The sequence below is a fragment of the Xiphophorus hellerii genome, chromosome 24, assembly GCF_003331165.1.
Source record: "Xiphophorus hellerii strain 12219 chromosome 24, Xiphophorus_hellerii-4.1, whole genome shotgun sequence".
Classification (NCBI taxonomy): domain Eukaryota; kingdom Metazoa; phylum Chordata; class Actinopteri; order Cyprinodontiformes; family Poeciliidae; genus Xiphophorus; species Xiphophorus hellerii.
The window spans coordinates 3792855-3811856 of NC_045695.1; the positions used below are offsets into that span (position 1 = coordinate 3792855).

Sequence of the window (19002 nt, forward strand, 5' to 3'; positions counted from 1 at the left end):
ATGATTTACATCTTGAGAACATGTTCTGTTTTGCCAAGGTATATCCCCCTTTGTATGACGTTATTTTTGGCGTTCCACAAGGACCCATTCTTGGCTCTTTTCTCTGTTGAGGAAAAACTCACCAAAGCCTGGAGAACTGCTGATTAAAACAGCTTTTTAGGGATTTCAAGACTGTCTGGTGACATGGAAGCAAAGTGGCATGTACTCTGTATAGACACGCTCATCATCTGCGGTGGTGTTTCTCTGCTTAGTGGACCTGCTGAGCATGCAGACGGCGTGCGAGGTGTTCGAGCAGCACACCCTGAAGCAGAACGAGCAGCTGCTAGACATCTCCCAGCTGGTGGCCTGCCTCACCAGCCTGTACCAGCGGCTGGAGCAGAGCCACTCCCACCTGGTCAACATCCAGCTGAGCGTGGACATGTGCCTCAACTGGCTGCTCAACGTCTACGACACGTACGTGAAAGCACGCCCGACACGATCCCAGGAGTGTTTTTCCCCCAGAGCTAACCAGGTTCTGAAATGTTGCTTTGGCAGCGGGCGCACTGGGAAGATTCGGACTCTGTCGTTCAAAACTGGAATCATCTCGCTTTGCAAAGCCCACCTGGAGGATAAATACCGATGTAAGTCCAACCAGCTTGTACATAAAACCAGACGTTACAATTAAAGTTGTGTCGATCTGATATTATCCCGATTCTGAAAACAATTCTAGATCTATTAAGTTCAATTCCATGCTTTGTGCTCTAAGCAACATCATTATTATTTATTCTACATTATATTTAGAATTCCTAATTATACTTTCTGGACCATTTTAAAGGTTTGTTGCTGTTCATTTTTAAATGTCTGACCAATATAGTCAACCTATTGTTTTGTCAGTTTCAGTTTTTTTATTATTTATTTTACATAGCCTGTTATGCTAATGGACCTTACCACAGGGGCCGTTTTTCATTGGCTGATGCCCATTCTACGTGGTAGTGTAGAATGGGCATAGCCCTCTCACAAACACACGCTTCCCGTTAGCCAAGTACAGCATAATGACAGTACTGATACAACTTCTACACCCGACTGTGTTGGGTGTTGTGTCTGCTACACAGTCTGACGTTAGCTAAACAGATCAATATGCAATGTGTCTGTATCTGACATACGCTAAAGATTTTATTTTAGCAGAAAAGGCTTTGGACTAAACTGTTACTCGTGTTAGCCACTCTAGCACAAAGTACAGTGTATCAGACCTAGGCATACTCAAACATTTGCCAACAAACCCCAGGAATCACCCACTGATTTCAAAAGTAACCTACAAAACGATGAATGCCCGACTTACCCAGCCTTCCAAGAACAATAGGCATCAGTGATCTTGTCCACAGCTATATTGATGTAGAGGGTGTGTGGATCTGCCGTTTTCCTCATCGAGCGAAAGCATTTTGCTGTGACATGAACAATGTTGGAAGCATCACGTGGCTCAAACACCTTGATCTCATCCAAAAAAGATGACATGAACTTCTTAGTTCCTCTGTCCATTGTAGTAGCTGATATATTGTGAAAATCCGGTAGAAATTATGCACTAATTGAGTCAGAAATACACTGTAGAGAATCAGTCGAAGTGGAAGACGCCACGTTTACATAGAAACAACGCGCCGCGAGGCTTTGTTTGTGAGACTTGCGGCCACGTGGGATTTTCTAGGTTGGTTGTGGGCGGAGCTTGGTAAGGTCCATTGCACTGAGTGGATAAATTAAAATAGTTTTTACTTGTTAGCTTGTGAAGCTATCGGTGTATTTAAGTGTGATGTACTTAAATGTGTAACTCAGTGCATTTATGTTTAAAAGAAGAAAAGGTTTAAGCCAATTCGGCTGTTTTTCTGTCGGGTCGGTATCGGCCGATACTAGACATCAGATATCGGCATCGGTTTTGGAAGTGAAAAAAATGGATCGGTGCATCACACAAAGCATGGTTAAAATCCATGTTTCACACATTTTTGCTTAATATTTTTGTTAAGCATTTTTGTTTACTTTGTTAGAAAAATACATTAAAAATATTTTTAGAACAAGAAAATTATATTTTATAATAAGGATATATATAAAAATGTGAATTTATTGTAATGTTTTATAATTTTTTTAGTGACACTATTATTTTGAGTCCAAATTTATTTTGCACAAGCTATCATAAACTGTATTATGAGTTGATATTTATCCTTTTTAAAAAAGTTTTCAACTCTTTCTCTCTCTCTTCCTTCTCTCTACGCTCCCCTTTGCATCTCCAGTTTTGTTCCGACAGGTCGCCAGCGCCACGGGTTTTTGTGACCAGCGCCGTTTGGGCCTCCTCCTCCACGACTCCATCCAGATCCCCCGGCAGCTCGGCGAGGTGGCGTCCTTCGGCGGCTCCAACATCGAGCCCTCGGTCCGCAGCTGCTTCCAGTTTGTACGTGCCTCCATCAGAACCGGTCTGAATAGACCTGGATGCAGACACAAGCACTGGCTAATTCTGCTGGGTTACATGTGATTACTTGCCTTCTCATTTCCCCGCTGCCTGCCTGCCTGCCTGGCGGTGTGAAGGCAGCTTATCATTATCCAGATCAGTAGCTGGCGTCAACTTTGTAGTCTTAACTCGGCTGTCCTGCTTCTGTGGGGAAACGGAATGAAAGGGGAACATTTTCCTGCTAACTCTTCTCTGTTTATGTTGTGATTTTTAGTTGGTTACTCCTCCCTGAAGAGACACTTTGAAAAATATGGTGTAAAATCGACTTTTTTGAGCTTTACATCATGTTATAATGTTATTACCTCAACAAAAACACACCTGGAGTGTTTCCTTTGTTCTTTCATGCATGTTTGGGAAATCCTTTAATCTCCCGTGGCAACCACCTTGAAGCGACTCAGTTCCTGCTTCGAGGTGATGTTTTTGCAGCTTCCAAGATTTGAAGCTTCCGCCTCACAGAACAGCCGACTCCCCCACTCAGCTTCTTCAGACTAGCCAGTAGCAATTAGCAAACACCTACTACGTTATATTCATTATAGGAGCTACGTCTCAGTGCAATGCTGGTAAAAATGTTGTCAAAGGGTTAATAGAGGACCCATGCTGTGACGACTTCCTGAAGGCGCAGTTTCAGAAAGAGTCAGGAGCTTCTTAAAGAGACAGAGACCCAATTTCAGCGCGTTAAATTACAACGTCAAATTTATTTTACTCTATATTTGATATATGTAGCATTTTTATAACTGATGGTAATTTATTTACTTTACTTTTAAAAGCAAATGATGCATCTCAATAAGTTCTGAACCTAAAATTTCTTTATTACTCCAAAATCGAAGTTTCTAAGAAAATTTCTCTTTTCAGAAATGTGAGCATAGATGGACTGATGTGCTCAGTTCCTGGTTTGGGTGTCTCGCATTCGTCTTTAAGTTCTGTTTCTCTCTCTCTCTCTCTCTCTCTTTGCAGGCCAACAACAAACCTGAGCTGGAGGCCTCCATGTTCCTGGACTGGATGCGTCTGGAGCCTCAGTCTATGGTTTGGCTCCCGGTCCTGCACCGGGTCGCGGCTGCAGAAACCGCCAAGCACCAAGCCAAGTGCAATATCTGCAAGGAGTGTCCCATCATTGGGTTCAGGTGGGTGAAGTGATTGAAATCAAAACCGATCTAATATTAATATCTGTGGCTCGATCAGCCGATACTGCATCGGTATCGGACCCAAAAAAAAATGGATCGGCGCATCGCTAGTTGAAATGTGATGAATTGGTCCTGATTTCCTTAAGTTTGGGATCGACTGATCTTATCCACCCATCTCATCAGTATATTTGGTGACTTTTCAGACAAAAGAAAAAAATCTATATCAAGGAAAATCCGAATTAGTAGGCCAGGCTTTTCAAAGATCAGTGATCGGCCAGAAAACTGCAATCGGTGCCTCCATAATTCATTTTTCTTATTTCATATTTTATTTTGTTAGATGTATTATGCCGACAGTATCTTTCCTTTTCCCACAGCTGACTTCAGCCTTTTTGTGTGCTGCCAGATGCCATGGTAACCGTAACGTGATGTAAACATGCCTCCATAATAGGACTGAGATCATAACTCTTCTATTAACTGACCCTGGTTATGACTCAGCTTATTTCTAAGAACAGTTAAGAGGCTTTTTCACAGTAAAGCCTCAGTCAGGTTTATGTCAGAGTGGTAGCCTGATGCATAAACAAAAATACACTCTGAGCAACAAATGTCCTACATTTATTCATCTATCTTCTTTACAGAGTTTTTTTTTTGTCATATACAACTGATTTTAAAAGATAAAGTCAAATAAACTGCAGTATATGGATTCAGAAAAATAGAGAGTACACAAGGAAAGAAGTTGAAAAGAAAGACACAAAGAAGGCAGAAGAGACGAAGGAAAAGAAGAGAAGGAAAGGAGAAAACCAGAAAAAAAAAACCTTTTAGATAATGGATAACTGAGACTGGAAAAGATGGCTGGTGTGTTCCTCTCCTCATTTCTTCTCTTATTAATCATGTATTCTGTTTTTCTTATTCTTAAGATATCGGAGCCTGAAACATTTCAACTATGACATTTGCCAAAGCTGCTTCTTCTCTGGCCGCGTTGCCAAGGGACACAAGATGCAATACCCCATGGTGGAATACTGCACTCCGGTATGTTTGGGCCAGACCTGAAAAAGAATCCTGCAGCGTTTAAGAGTCCAGCTGCATCCAACTAATACGCAGTCTGATTGTGCTTTGAATTATTTTCTGTTAGTGATGGTTACCATGGAAGACAAAGTGCGTTCTTTATTGCTTTTCATTCAAATGAATCTAAGTGGATTACAAGATGGCTCTCCACTCCATCTTGTCCCCGTCTAGTTTTGAAATTTGAAGTTTATATCTTGGCACAGTGACCATAAACGTAATCTAACATATTCTAGTCCAGATTTTGTCCATGATTGCAGCAAAATGATTTGCCACCTTAAAGATTTCTTGATTTTATTTTATTTTTTACTTTTTCGTCAGTTGCGTTTCAGATCATCAAAGCAAATTTTATATCAGAGAAAGAGAATCCAGTTTTTAAATGATTTCATGGATCAAGTCCATGAACCAGCCTTGTCCCATGTAAATCTAAGCTTGTCCTCCATGTTAAAGGATGAAGTAACTTTAGTGAAAATATATTTTCTGGACAAATTTTACCATCTGTTGTTAAATAGGACCAGTCTGACAACATGAAGTAGGCTGGAGGATCTTTACAAAGCGACACATCTGAGGAAATTCTCCAACAGATGAGAATTGTGAGACTTTAGATTCCTCTTTAAGGAACCATGATGCAGGACTTCTTATCAGCTGTGTAATGTAAATGTAGATGGGTTTCAAAAACATACGTCACCAACTCATTGTTTAAATTTAACATTTTGTTTTGGTTTTTCCATTTAAAAAAAGTGTGTCTTCTGGAGTTCTGACCCTCTTCTTTGCGTTGTCTCTGCAGACCACATCAGGGGAGGATGTGCGTGATTTTGCCAAGGTGCTGAAGAACAAATTCAGGACCAAGCGCTACTTTGCCAAACACCCACGCATGGGCTACCTGCCCGTCCAGACCATCCTGGAGGGGGACAACATGGAAACGTGGGGCTCACAAACACACACACACACACACCCACACACACACACACACACACTCAATACAGACAAGAGACACAAGTAATATTCTGACCTAGAGAAGAAGTCTACACAACTCTTAAATTTGCTATAACTTACAAGGGTCACTCTCTTTAAATTTTGAACTTAGAATAAAAGGACAGAAGCATAACAAACACCTAAAGACCAACCACAAGTTAATATTGCTTCCTGATATTGTTGTGAGTTTTGAGTGGGTTTTTAGATTTTAGATTTCCCAGTCAAGCGTAGCTTCTTCATGCAGGACTGTCTGATCACATCAACGTCTAAGCTTTCAGATAACAACCGAGGCGAACTGCACCTCTGGGTCTGTGACCAAAATCTGCTGTTCCTCAAATGTTATTAGAATCCAAAGATAACCCGATTAAATACAAAAAGCTGTTTTCAGATTTATTGGTATTGCACTGAGGAATTGTATATTTGCTGAAGAAGAATGAAGTGAATTGTTACTCATTTATATCAGCTAAAGATGCCCTGACAAATACTTTTGTAAATTTCAATTATATCAGACAAAAAAATAACTACTACGTTTGAATTATTTAGATGTGGAGGGTTATATCATCAGCATAAAGAAGTACATAAGAATTGTTTAAAGAGTATTTGTGAAAAAATAAGTGATCTGAAAGGGAGACCCTGTGGAACTCCCTCTTTAATAAGACAGTTGAGTTCTCTGGGAAAAACAGCCAAACGGGACATGAGGACCTGAAAACGTTTCCACTTTGTTCCGAGTTTACGTGAATGAAAACAAACATTTAGCAGCATTTAATAAATGTAACATTAGCATTTTGGAGTCCAAAATAAATGCATCAAAATTTAATTTGCTGAATTTGTGTCAGCAGAACCGAATGAAGGCTGAAGATCTCTAAAATATACCAAGAACATTAGCTGCATGTTTTCTATATTTGAAATATATAACTATATAAAAACCATCTGAAACTGAATCTTCCACTGTAGCATAAGCGTGCAATGGAATCTGGTGCTAGATTAATGTGTAACTGGACTGTTTTCTTCTACCATGCTAAACAAACACATTATCACACCTTCCTTATGTTTAGCTTTTGTGTGGATGTTTAACTTCCTTTTACTCAATAAAACTCAGCTAAAGGTGCACACTTTGAACTTTGAAGAATATTAGTAGAGAGATAAAATTGTAATGATGGTATGCTGTTTCTCTTCCAGTCCCGTCACTCTGATCAACTTCTGGCCTGTAGACCATGCGTGAGTATCTGACACACACTCTCAGTCTGCAGCTTGTTTGCTGTATTTCCATCCAGTTATTTTGTTCTTCTGATGGGTTAGGGTTAGCATCTGTTTTTTTATTTAAAAACAAAAACATGGCATCCAAGCACTCAGCAGGCTGTAGAAGCAGGCTCAGTAAGCTCAGGACTTTGTCACCACCTTGAGGTTACAGCGATCTGTTGCACCAGGAACAGATCGCCAACAATAATGAAAATAACCTCACATCCTTAATCCAATCAGCTCCTCAACCGGAGCTTAAAATAAATGTCAAACAACCACTACAACTCAAAAGGTTATTTTTCTTGTGCAGTAATTCATTTTGGAAAAAGAAAGTCTCATAAAGACATTAATTAAACACAGTGGTCAGAGCAGAAGTCTGTGAGCAGGAGCCGCAAAGGTTTATTCTTAAAGCTGGTTGTAAAGAGTTTTAAAAATGAAGGGTTAAAATAACTTCTATTTTTTTAATAGACATCAGTAAAAATGATGGGCAACAAAAAGGTCTAGCGCAACCTATGCCATCAAGCATTCAGTGCATACATACACATGGATGTTTGTGTCTGATGTTTAAAACTTTCTGTAAAACTGAATTCCAGTTTTACAGAAAACTGGAATTTTTAAAATTTTAAATTTTCTATTTTAAATAAGAAAATAAGCATAGTGCTGTGTGCAATCAGTCTATTTAAGTCATATTAGTCATATGGCAAATTACTGCAACTATTCAAGAATATTAAAACTTTTGAATAAATCACAGTATCATCAACGTAAAGCAGGATAAACCATTTATCCAATGTCTGGTATTTCCAGTTACGACTGTCCTTTCCTTTTTGACTCCTTTCCTTTTTGACTCATGCCGTCTCGTTTTCCTTTCTCTCTTACAGGCCTGGATCGTCCCCTCAACTCTCTCACGACGACACACATTCTCGGATCGAGCACTACGCCAACCGGTAACACACACACACACACACTCTGTATTCTTGCTTTCCTGGCATTAGGTGTTGCTAACATGATGTGGTGCAGCAGTCTTTACCACCCCCTACTTATGTTTTTATTCCACTCATATTCCATGCTGCTGTCCTCAACCCTGGAAGTTTCCCAACTAACGGCCAATAATTGCTAATTATTTTAGTAATCTATGCAATATTTTGAGTTTTCCCTACTGTTGTATCTGGACACGAGGGGTTGAGAACATGCATTAAAGGGGGCAGCAGGAGCGGGTCAAGGGGAGTTGTGTTTTTGGCAGTTGTGTCCGCTAAGTATCACCACCAACTTCTGTTTTTATTGGCTGATATGGCAGCTTCCTGTTGTTCAGGAGTTTGTTGTTTGCATAACCACACTCTTAAGTATACTGACAAAGTTTAGAAAAATGGCCTCAATGTTGTTATTGTTTCTTTGTTCAAAATCTAATTTTGAGGAGGTTGAGCAATGACTGTGACGGAGCACAACATGGGGAAGCATCACTAAGGGTTTAGCATAAATGGGAATCCACCCCTTTAGGACCTCCCACACCATGTGATACAGAATTGTTATTTGGAAGGAAGATGTAGATGGTTTTCACCATAACTTCAGATCTGTCCTTTCCTGGAGAAGTGGCAAGAACAAAGACACTAGACACCAATTTCCAAGCTAACATGGACGAAATTGTTCTGGTCAGATGAGACCAAATTGTGTTGCTCTTTGCCAACAAAGTAGGCAAAGATCATCACAGTTTGTCGCCTCAAAAAAAATCCCTGCTGGGCTTCTTCAGAATACACCAAAGACATGACTGACCACTTTCTACCTAACAGGTAGTCTCTGAACAAAAGCCTTCAGATCATCTGGTACACTTTGAGACGCTAGCCATCTTTACAACATATGCTAGCAACCTGGAAGGTAAACCTAAAGCATCCAGCGTGGCTCAACACTGACTAGTATTATACACTTTTATTTCCAAATTTTAAAAAAATCCCCCAAATAATTCCAATAAAGTGTTTCTTGACTTGTAAACTTATAAAGATCCAGAGCGGTTGTTGTATATTGTGTCAAAGATAAAACAAGACGCAATAAGTGGTTCACTAAGTGGGGAGAAAAAAAAAAAGAAACAGTCAGAAATCATCATAGTTAATGATCCAACCAGAACTTGAAATGTTCTGGAACTGATGGAAGCCCCTGAAGCTGACAGCCAGCTGTCGGTCTCCGGTTTGGAGAGCTGCTGACGGATCACAAACCAAAGAGAAGAGCCTCTTTGGTTTTAAGACTGACTGCTCTGTTTCTTCCCCCTCCACAGGTTAGCTGAAATGGAGAACCGTAATGGCTCTTATCTGAATGACAGTATCTCACCCAATGAGAGCATGTGAGAACAGCTTCTTGTTTTTGTTTTTTTTGTTCTACCCTGTCCTCCTAACTCTCTGACTGGTTTTCTGCGTGTCGGCTGCTTCTGTCGTCCTTGTTTCCACTGGCTGCCTGTGTTACTCATCTGTAAATGTGTATTCTGGATTTAAAGTCATATCTTTTATTTCTTTATTTTTTTTAATTCCCCCCTTGACTATCTGTTGTTCAGTTTTATTGTCCTCCTTCAACATTCTGTTGGATTAATGAACAAAAACCCAGAAATGTATGTAAGAATACATATTCAAACTCATCACACAACCATGTTTTAAATAACTTTCTCTTATTTCCCTTCTAAAAAACAATCGTTTTTGCAGTATTACCTACGAAATCTAGAGTTTCATCTAGTCAAAGAATCTATAGCAAAGTTCAGAGAGAGGACACTTAATGCTCAACTATTAAAACTCACCTATTTATCAGTTTCTATTAATACAACACACAAAACCCAGTAGGAGTAAAACGGGCGTATTTCTTTGATTGTAGTCGATCTTCCTGAGACTTTGTCTTCCTTACTCAACTTTATCAGAGAACAAGTAGAGGATGTCCAGTCACTGGCTTTATCAACCAAGAAATGACCAGAGCCAGTGCACAGAGTAAACATGTTTCCTAGATTGTTTAAGAAGCAAAAAATGAAGAATTATTATTATTTTTTTGTTTTGTTGTTCTGATAGGACAACAAAACAATTCTGGCAACATTTCCAGGACAATAGTTGGCTAATTTATGTTGGTGAGGTTTTGGCCTGAGCCAGCTCTGCTCTCTTTAGCCTCATCAAGTGAAAGTTCAGAGTTTTTGGCTTCAAAATCTCATTTTTGTTGCAGTTATGATGAGAAAAATGTATTATCAGCATACATTTGATAAGTGATGATGTAGTACTGAGCTAAGAGGAAGCGTACAACTACACCTTGTTCCAAATTATTATGCAAATTGGATTTAAGTGTCATAAAGATCAAATCTTTTGTTGTGCTATTAGATTTCTAGATGGTATTGTGTGTCAGGGCTCTTTGAATCACTATAATTAATTTCAGAGAGCAGGTTGATTAGTTTGTCTGGTGAGCTCAATTAAAGGAAATCTATTTAAGAAGGATGTTCCACATTACTAAGCAGGCCACAGGTTTCAAGCAATAAGAGAAAGAGAAAGAATCTCTGCTGACCAAAATCATCAGATAGTGTAGTGCCGTATGACAAGGTATAAAAACATTAGATATTTAACGAAAACTGAAACGTTATCGTACTGTGAAGACATTTGTGGCTGATTCAGAACAAAGATGGGTTTGTACAGATAAAGGCAGAATGAGGAAAGTTTCTGTTAGATAAATTCATCGGATTAAGAGAGCAGCTGTTAAAATGCCCTTACAAAGCAGCAAACAGTTATTTGAAGCTGCTGGACCCTCTGGAACCTCAAGGTGGAGGATCCTCCAGAGGCTTGCGGTGCATGAACCTACTATTGGGCCCCTAACCAGAGCTCACAAGCAGAAACGGTGGCAGTGGGCCCAGCCGTACATGAAGATTAACTTTCAAACAGACTTGTTCACTGATGACTGTTGTGCAACCCTGGATGGTCCAGATGGACGCAGTAGTGGATTGGTGGTGGATGGCCACCACATCCCAACACGGCTGTGACGTCAGCAAGGAGGTGGTGGAGTCATGCTTTGAGGAGAGAGCTGGTCGGGGCCGACCAGGTGTGAAAATGACCTCAGCAAAGTATATGGACTTTCTGAAAGATCACTTTCTTTCATGGTTCAAAAAGAAGAGCTGTACCTTCAGTAGCAAAATCATCTTCATGCATGAAGATGAAATGCTGCAAGGAATACCACTGTGTCATTGGCTGCTATGGGCATAAAAGGGGAGAAACTCATGGTGTGGTCATCATCCTCCTCTGACCTCAACCCTATTGAGAACCTTTGGAGTTTCCTCAAGCAGAAGATCTGAGGGTGGAATGCAGTTAATATCAAACCAGCAGCTCTGGGAAGGTTTTCTGACATCCTGCAAAGAAATTCAAGCAGAAACTTTCCACAAACTCACAAGTTCAATGGATCAAGAATTGTGCTGTGATATCAAAGAAGGTCCAATGTTAACATGGAACTCTGTCTGTTAAGATGTTTTTGATTGAAATAGCTTTTGATTTTAGTACATGCTGCACATTCAAAGAATGACCGTTTGCAGTTCTTTATAATCCATAAAATGTTTAGAAAATCTGCTGTGCATAATAACTTGGAACAGTGCATATTGAGTTTTTTATTTTTGAAAAACTTACTGTCCTCATGGGGAGCTTTGTTTAGTAAAATTTGATTTATACTGTAAATCATGAAAATTAATTTTCAAGTCATTTTTATGACTTGAAAATTATACTGACCATCATTTGCATTGACCATTTAAGAAAATCTGAGAAAATATCACTTGCATAATAATTTGGAACATGGTGTGTTAAATGAAAGTGCCCCGAGAACGGCGCCTTGAGGAACCCCAAAAGTAACGCAAGAACTGAATCAATCTAAAACACTTTCATGTAAAATGATCAGAGCTTTCCATTTAGGATGAAATGTTTGCGTCAGGTTTGAACAAATCTTTTTGTCTCTTAGTGTCGTGAGAAGTGATGCATAGTTTTATTTTAGTGTGTACAAAATGAAGCCAAACACAGGACAGACTTTCAGATGATGGCAAATGTTTTTCCCAACCTGTAGGCCAGCAAAAATAAATCCTGTTTTTGTTCCTTATCATTATTTTATTCTTCTTCTGTGCCAACAGTTGGTTACATTTACAAATCTTAATGATGAATGATCCAGTTTAAGATTCAAAGAACTTTTCATGATTAGATTTTAGGCTGGACAGAAATAAAATCAAAGATAAAGCAGTGATCAAACTGCTCATTTATTGATAAAGAACAAAAACAATGTTAATATTTTCAGTCAAACATTTTCCTGTTCTTCTCTCTGAGCTTCAGATTCTCCATCTGTGTTCCAGTCCTGTTCTGCTGCTCCTTCATTCACCTTCTGCTTTTCTTTTTCTCCATTTTTTCCTGTGTGTGTGTGTGTGCGCGTGCGTGTGTGTTCACACATGCACGTCCATGCCACGGTGTCTCTGTGACCTTATGAATGTGTGTGTCAATCATTGGTGGGTATGTTTGATGTGTGTGTGTATCTGCAGCGATGACGAGCACATGTTGATCCAGCACTACTGCCAGTCTCTGAACCAAGGCTCTCCTCTCAGTCAGCCCCGCAGCCCCGCCCAGATCCTCATCTCCATGGAAACAGAGGAGAAGGGAGAGCTGGAGAGGGTCCTGGGTGACCTGGAGCAGGAGAACAGGTCAGTGGAGGAAAGCGGTGTTTAATGCTCGTTAAACCATTTTAAAGTAGGAGCAAAACTCACTTCCACATCCCAACCAAAACGTTTTCAGTAACTTTGCAACCCCAACAGTTGAAATTAAGCCTAAAAACATAAAATCCAGTAGACTTTTTCCCCCCCGCATATGAAGGTACTATGAATAAAAAAAACTGCCCCTGATTGTAACTAAAATACGTTTCCGGGAGCTCTGAGTGGAAACTCTGCGATTCTCCTTACAGGAAGCTGCAGGCCGAGTATGACCGTTTGAAAAAAGCCCACGACAGGAAAGGTCTGTCCCCTCTGCCTTCGCCGCCCGAGATGCTCCCGGTGTCGCCGCAGAGCGCTCGAGACGCCGAGCTCATCGCCGAGGCCAAGCTACTGCGGCAGCACAAAGGTCGCCTGGAGGCCCGCATGCAGATACTGGAGGACCACAACAAACAGCTGGAGTCCCAGCTGCACAGGCTGAGGCAGCTTCTGGAGCAGGTAATCAATACCGTCTCTTTAAATACATCAAACACCAACTGTGAGCTGCACCAGAGAAAAGAGCCGACTCGTAAAGACAAATTTAATATGGCCGCCATGTTTAAAACTGGTTCTGCTTTTGATTTGCCAAATAAGCAACTTAGTTCTAAACCCGTATTTCCATATTAGATGTAAATAATTAGATAAATTAGACCAGAATGAAAAAGTCCCGAGAATGGTGCCTTGAGGAACTCCATAATAAATTAACAAGTTTAAAATGCCTTTTACTGAGGTAAAAGTGCCTCAGTAGTGGGACTGCCTTTTATACTTTGTTGGTATCAAACTTTGTTGACAAATAGTCCTACAGCCAAAATGGCTACCTATGAAAGGTAACCATTTTGAATCATATCCTGTTTGAGTTCTTAAACTTTTTGCCTCTAGTCATGTTGACAGACATTGTAAAACATCATTACACGTGACAAATGAAACAAAAATATATTATTTTTTGAATATTTGACATTCCGATCTTCAGCTTGACGTCCAAAATGGCTACATTCCAACTTATGTTTCTAAACCAAAAAATGCTCAGAAAGACTAAATTTAGCCCAAGTTCAGTGAAACTCCTTAGACGTCCAAACCATTTTGGACATCAAGCTAAAGTTTGTAATGTCAAATATTCCGAATTTAAACCTGGAAATTTCAACATCTGATGCAAAAAATATTATTTTTGTTTCATTTAATTTTAAAAGTAGTCAGAAGTGTTGATGTTTTAAAATGTCTGTCAACATGACCGGTGACAAAATGTTCCAGGACTCAAATAGAATATGATAATTAACATAATCATTAATGTGTATTGAGTATTTCTATGCAATGAACTCAGGCGTCCTTTTGCACCAGTGTAGTGACATCTGGCCAGTCATGGTCAGACGTTATCTCTGGTTCAGCAATGGTGGCGGTCGACGACTCACTCAGGTGTGTGTGTGTGTGTGTGTGTGTGCGTGTGTGTGTGTGTGTTTTTCAGACGGATTCCAAGGTGAATGGCACGGCCCTCTCCTCCCCCTCCACCTCCTCCCAGCGCTCCGACTCGTCCCTGCCGCTGCTGCGCGTGGCAGCCAGCCAGACTACTGACACAATGGGTAAAGAGCCTTCACCCTGCAGCCAGTGGAGCAGGAAACGGTTGGTTGCTTCCATTGATGTTTATAAACCATCAAAGGATTTGTCGGTTTTTAGGCGATGATGAGTTTTCCAGTCCTTCCCAAGATGCATCTGGCCTGGAGGAAGTGGTGGAGCAGCTCAACAACACTTTCCCTCACAGCCAGGGTACAACGCTCTTCACTTCCTTTACACAAATGTGCCGAGGCGAACAATGTTGATTAGAAGATCTGAATATTTTTGTCGCTTTTCTAATCTCAGTTGCAAGGTTTAGTTTCAGGTCTGAAAATATTCCAAACTTTATTTCCTCTTTATGTCTTATTCTTCTTTGTGCTCCTGTTCCTCAAAAATGTAGTTTAGAAACACTAAGTTTAGCCTAATTTGCTTAGACATCCAAACAGAAGGATGACTTTTCCCTCTTTCTTCGTGTCTTTTCTTCCTTTTTCTCGGTGATCCAGGCGGGAGAAGGGGACATCCATGAGGTCAGTCGCTCAGTGTTCCCTCTCCCCACCTCTTCATCTCTAGAGCTTGTTTGCACCATGAAATAACCAAACTGGTAGCATGTAGTTTGCTCTGATTTTAGTTGTAAGTTTGAAGAAATTTTCTTGCTGAGGATGTAGATTTATTTAGCTAATTGACCGTTACAATAAAACAGCTGAAAGTAGACTGCAGTTACTATTTTCTGTCAGCAGGAGGCAGAGTTTCACCATTAAGGAGGTTTAACTGGAGGTTTTGTTGGAAATTTCTCTTATTTACAAGAAAACACTGTGATATTCTGTTGAAAATGTGTACATTTGCAAAGACTAAATCACAACTAAAATATTCTCTGACATTGTAAAGTGTCACATCTATAAGAAAGAAAGCAAAACTCAAGTTTTCTGACATCTGCCATGTTGGAGCTGCTTCTTCATGGCGAGTCTGAACCCGGGATTTGTCAATCTGATGAAGGGAAAGAAAACTCACAAAAGATTCCATGTCACTTCTTGCAAATGTACAACTTTTGACAGCACAGAATATCTAAGCTTTTAGGCAGAAATGTAGTCGTCTGTCATACAACAATAGACCAAATTATTGTTGTATTTGCTTCTTGAACGTCAACACAATTTTTCTGATGCTTAAACTTTCCAATTATTCACTTAAAATGCTTTATAGTCATAAAAAAATTCTGAAAAGTGTGACATGCAGTGCATTCTTGAATAAATAAATTTAAAAATCCAAGTTTTGACACTGATTTGCAACATGATTAGCTTTGTCCACTGCAAACATCATACAGAACGGCCCAAAATGCCCTTTAGCACAAAGTCTGGCGCTAAACACGGAGCCATACTGCAGTAAACACAACAAGAATAGCAAACAGCCTTTTCAGTCAGCTTATAGAAGATTTCTTAAAGTCTTCTATGCAAAGCTAAGGCTGCAATGTTATTGATTAAAATGCAATAAAATTCTGAGACAAAAGCGTGAGCTACTAAATTGTCAGAAAATTATTTGCTTTGTGTTTCACAAATGTCGAAACAAACTTTTATCGCATTACGGACACAACACCACCAGAGTTTTTCGCCTTCCAGTATCAATTTTACCTGAAGACAAAATGCATGCCACACTTTTCAGTCTGCACTAGTAAAACGTTTTGAAATCAAATTATGCTTTTGCTATTTTCTGCTTTTGTATTGTGACAAAATCTGGAAAGTTCAAGCGGCCGTGCATGGACGGTTCCACATCGAGGGTCAGAGGTCTGCAAACCTTCAGCTTCCAAAACGTAACTTTTGTTCAGTTGGGTTTCTAACAGTGAACTGTGCTGTAAAATACGTTGGGTCTACAAAGTGTGAAAGTTGCTGACCTCTGGTCAATATGCTGCTACTAAACTAACAAACTGACTGTAAAAAACACAAAGTTCTTCAAATTTAAAGTTATTGACAAAAATAATGAAACATTCCTAGAAAGAGATTTTCATATGCCAACATATTTTGTCTATTATATAGCATATGAAAACATTTTTCTTCTTTGTGAAAAAATGTATCCCTGATGGTACATAAACAATTTAACCTCTTAACTGGAGCGACGACATCGCCCTACAAACTAGCATTTTGAGGGTGACAGTTCAGAGGTTAAAGAATTGGGATTCTCCAGGAAAAAGTCACTTACCTTTTATTTTTAGTGATCCGAATCGTCTCCCTGCAGGTCCCAGCATCGGCAGCCTGTTCCACATGGCGGACGATCTGGGCCGCGTCATGGAGTCACTGGTCAGCGCCATGACCGCCGAGCGCAGCGTGGAACTCCTGCGTCCTTTTTGATCCCCCCTCCATCGTACCGCATGCTTTTCTAGTCGAAACAACTGGATTGGAACCCGTTTACACAGAGAATATAATGTCTATTTTTGTGAAGGATTGCAGTTAAAGCAACAAGTACAAAAAAAAAAAAAAATCTAAGATTTGAGTAGTTTCTTAAAACATCCTGTTTTATTGTTAAAAGGAGCTGGTTTTTAAACTTCTATGCAATTGTACAAAACGAGAAGCGGGGTTGAGAAACAGAGACGGCGTCTTCAGTGTCCTCGTATATTTGCTATCTCTTTCTAACTGGGGAAACGAGCTGAAGCATTTCTCACTAGATTCTAACGATTGTAACAATGAGGGTGTTTTCTAAGAGGCAGTTCTCTTTGTGTGTGTGTGAGTGTGTGGTGCCTAAAACTTCATAACAGTTTGTTGGTTTTTTTTGGAGGGGAGGGATGCTACTTTTTAGAAACTGGATGGATATTAATACCCAATACAAGCTCTGATGATCCTAATAACAGTAAAGCAAAGTTTAAAAGAAAGAAAGAAAAAGACCTCACACACCATCATTGCATCAAGAAGAGTTACTAGAGGGCACTGTTTAGTTTACTCCCCTCATCTGAACAAAGGTTGTTTTGGTTTTTTTTTTTACTTTTTACTTGGTAGACAAATTCAACACGTTGATTTGCAGCTGATCACAAATCTTACATTTGTAAGAACTACAAATGCGTCATTTCCCTAAAAGGTCAGATTTCTGGCTTGGCTGCATCAACATGTTAAATTCTCCAAAGGTCAAAGTGTTCAAGTGCAGACCAAATTTTGATCAGATGTATTTTTTCCATCATCTCAAGCAGAACAATGAATCTGCTCCCATTTTGCACAGAGACAGAAAAGTCTTCCGCAGTTTAGAAACTTTTAACGGTCAAAGCCTTGATCCATGCGGCAGAGGAACATTTTAACTGTTTGATTTCCACTACCTGTTATTAACTTAACCTCAGGTGAAGTTTGGATGTTAATTTGACCTCTAATCAGTTCCACACTCCAAGATTAGTAAAAATCATAAAGATATTTCTAATTGAACACTGGTGGACGCTGAATGTTCTGTCGAGCCTAATCTGGTTTTTTGTGTTACATTTTGTCTTTGGTTCAAAGCAAGTTGGTTTCGTTCTGTGTGAGGAATTCTGAAATTAACGTGCGACTAAAAGAAAAAAAAATTATTTTTTTCATCAGATTCCTGCAGCATTACCCAGTGAGTTTGAAATTTTGACCCAAGTTGATTTCTTTAATTTTCTATTTCAAAGAATGTCATTTTCACCTAATTTTTTCAAATAATACGTCGGTACTTCACAACATATCATCAAATGTATGCCTTACTACTGTACTATAAAATGCTTTACTGTATACCAATAAAGCATGCCGTTATGTTGACTGCCTCCCTGCTTTATTTCTGACATGTGTATGAGATGACTAGCCAGTTTCATACTGTTAGATTAGCTTTTTATGACGTGATGAGCAGCTAACGTATGTAAATTAGGTCACAAAGGTCTTCTTGACGTGCAAATTTAGATTTTACTCAATTCAGACGAGAAAATTTGTGTACGAACCCAGTAACTCCGAGGTCAACTACAATATTAACAAAGACTCCACCGCAGCGGTCAAAAACTGCGGCGGAAGCGTCAACACCTGGCTGTCACCCCTCGGCTCATGTACGTGAGGCTTCAGCACCATCTAGTGACCAAACCCAAAAAATACACCTGGCTGAAGCAAACAGGAAGGGGCGGGGACGGACCACATGGCAGTCTTGTTCCTTGTTTGGAAAAGGGACCAATGCACTCCGGAAATGAAGGGGGCGCTATTTCCTACATTAGCCTCCCTTTTTTATTTTCTTTTGAAATCTGAGATATATCTTCATCTTTAGGATGGAGTTCCTCTGTCAGCAAGAACCGTGAGCTTCAGCGGAGCTCACAGTTTTTAAATTCTGTAGCTTTCTCTGTACTTCTAAATCTGCTCCTTAGTTGCATCTTTTCAGGTCTGCTACTGCCTCTAGTGGTGTGGGGTGGGTAGTAACATAACTACTTCACTAAATCAAAATACCAAATTCTTTATTTACTATTAATTCTGGCATTACTGGCACCATAAAAGGGTAAAGTTTCTAACACCCTACATTTTCATTTTCTTAAGGATGTAGGGCTAATTAAGTGACCTGTACACATTATAAATACCTATTTGTCTCCATCAATTATAGGAGGAATAAAAGAAATAAGGAGACATGAAAAGCAACATGATCAACTACAATAAACCATTTATAATGTATTCATAAGAAACCTAATTGAGCAAAAGTCAATAACGAACAAATTAACTGGGTTCACAGAAAAATAACAAATCTGGTTGTTAAATACGAGCAAAAATTCACATTTTTTTCTTTTGTGATGCCAAATTATTCTAAGAGACTTTTTGGTGGTAGCGTCTTGCACATAGGACAAAAATAAAATGAAACTATTTAGTCTATCAAGGTGGAAATTTTCCTTCATCACCAAAACGATAAAATAAAACACATTCATAGAATCCCAA

General features: G+C 39.5%; 1 protein-coding gene across 1 annotated transcript in view; it reads left to right on the plus strand.

The window, feature by feature from the left end:
• Positions 1-17860, plus strand: part of LOC116716291 (dystrophin-like) — a 235817-nt gene extending 217957 nt beyond the window's left edge. The window contains exons 57-70 of the mRNA XM_032557211.1: positions 252-453; positions 535-620; positions 2256-2413; positions 3425-3591; positions 4506-4617; positions 5438-5574; positions 6805-6843; positions 7743-7808; positions 9128-9193; positions 12374-12532; positions 12790-13033; positions 14034-14148; positions 14243-14332; positions 16343-17860. Coding sequence (XP_032413102.1) covers positions 252-453; positions 535-620; positions 2256-2413; positions 3425-3591; positions 4506-4617; positions 5438-5574; positions 6805-6843; positions 7743-7808; positions 9128-9193; positions 12374-12532; positions 12790-13033; positions 14034-14148; positions 14243-14332; positions 16343-16455 — 1754 coding nt within the window. The 3' untranslated portion in view covers positions 16456-17860. The remainder of the gene's footprint in view (positions 1-251; positions 454-534; positions 621-2255; positions 2414-3424; positions 3592-4505; positions 4618-5437; positions 5575-6804; positions 6844-7742; positions 7809-9127; positions 9194-12373; positions 12533-12789; positions 13034-14033; positions 14149-14242; positions 14333-16342) is intronic.
• The last annotated feature ends 1142 nt before the right edge of the window (positions 17861-19002 follow it).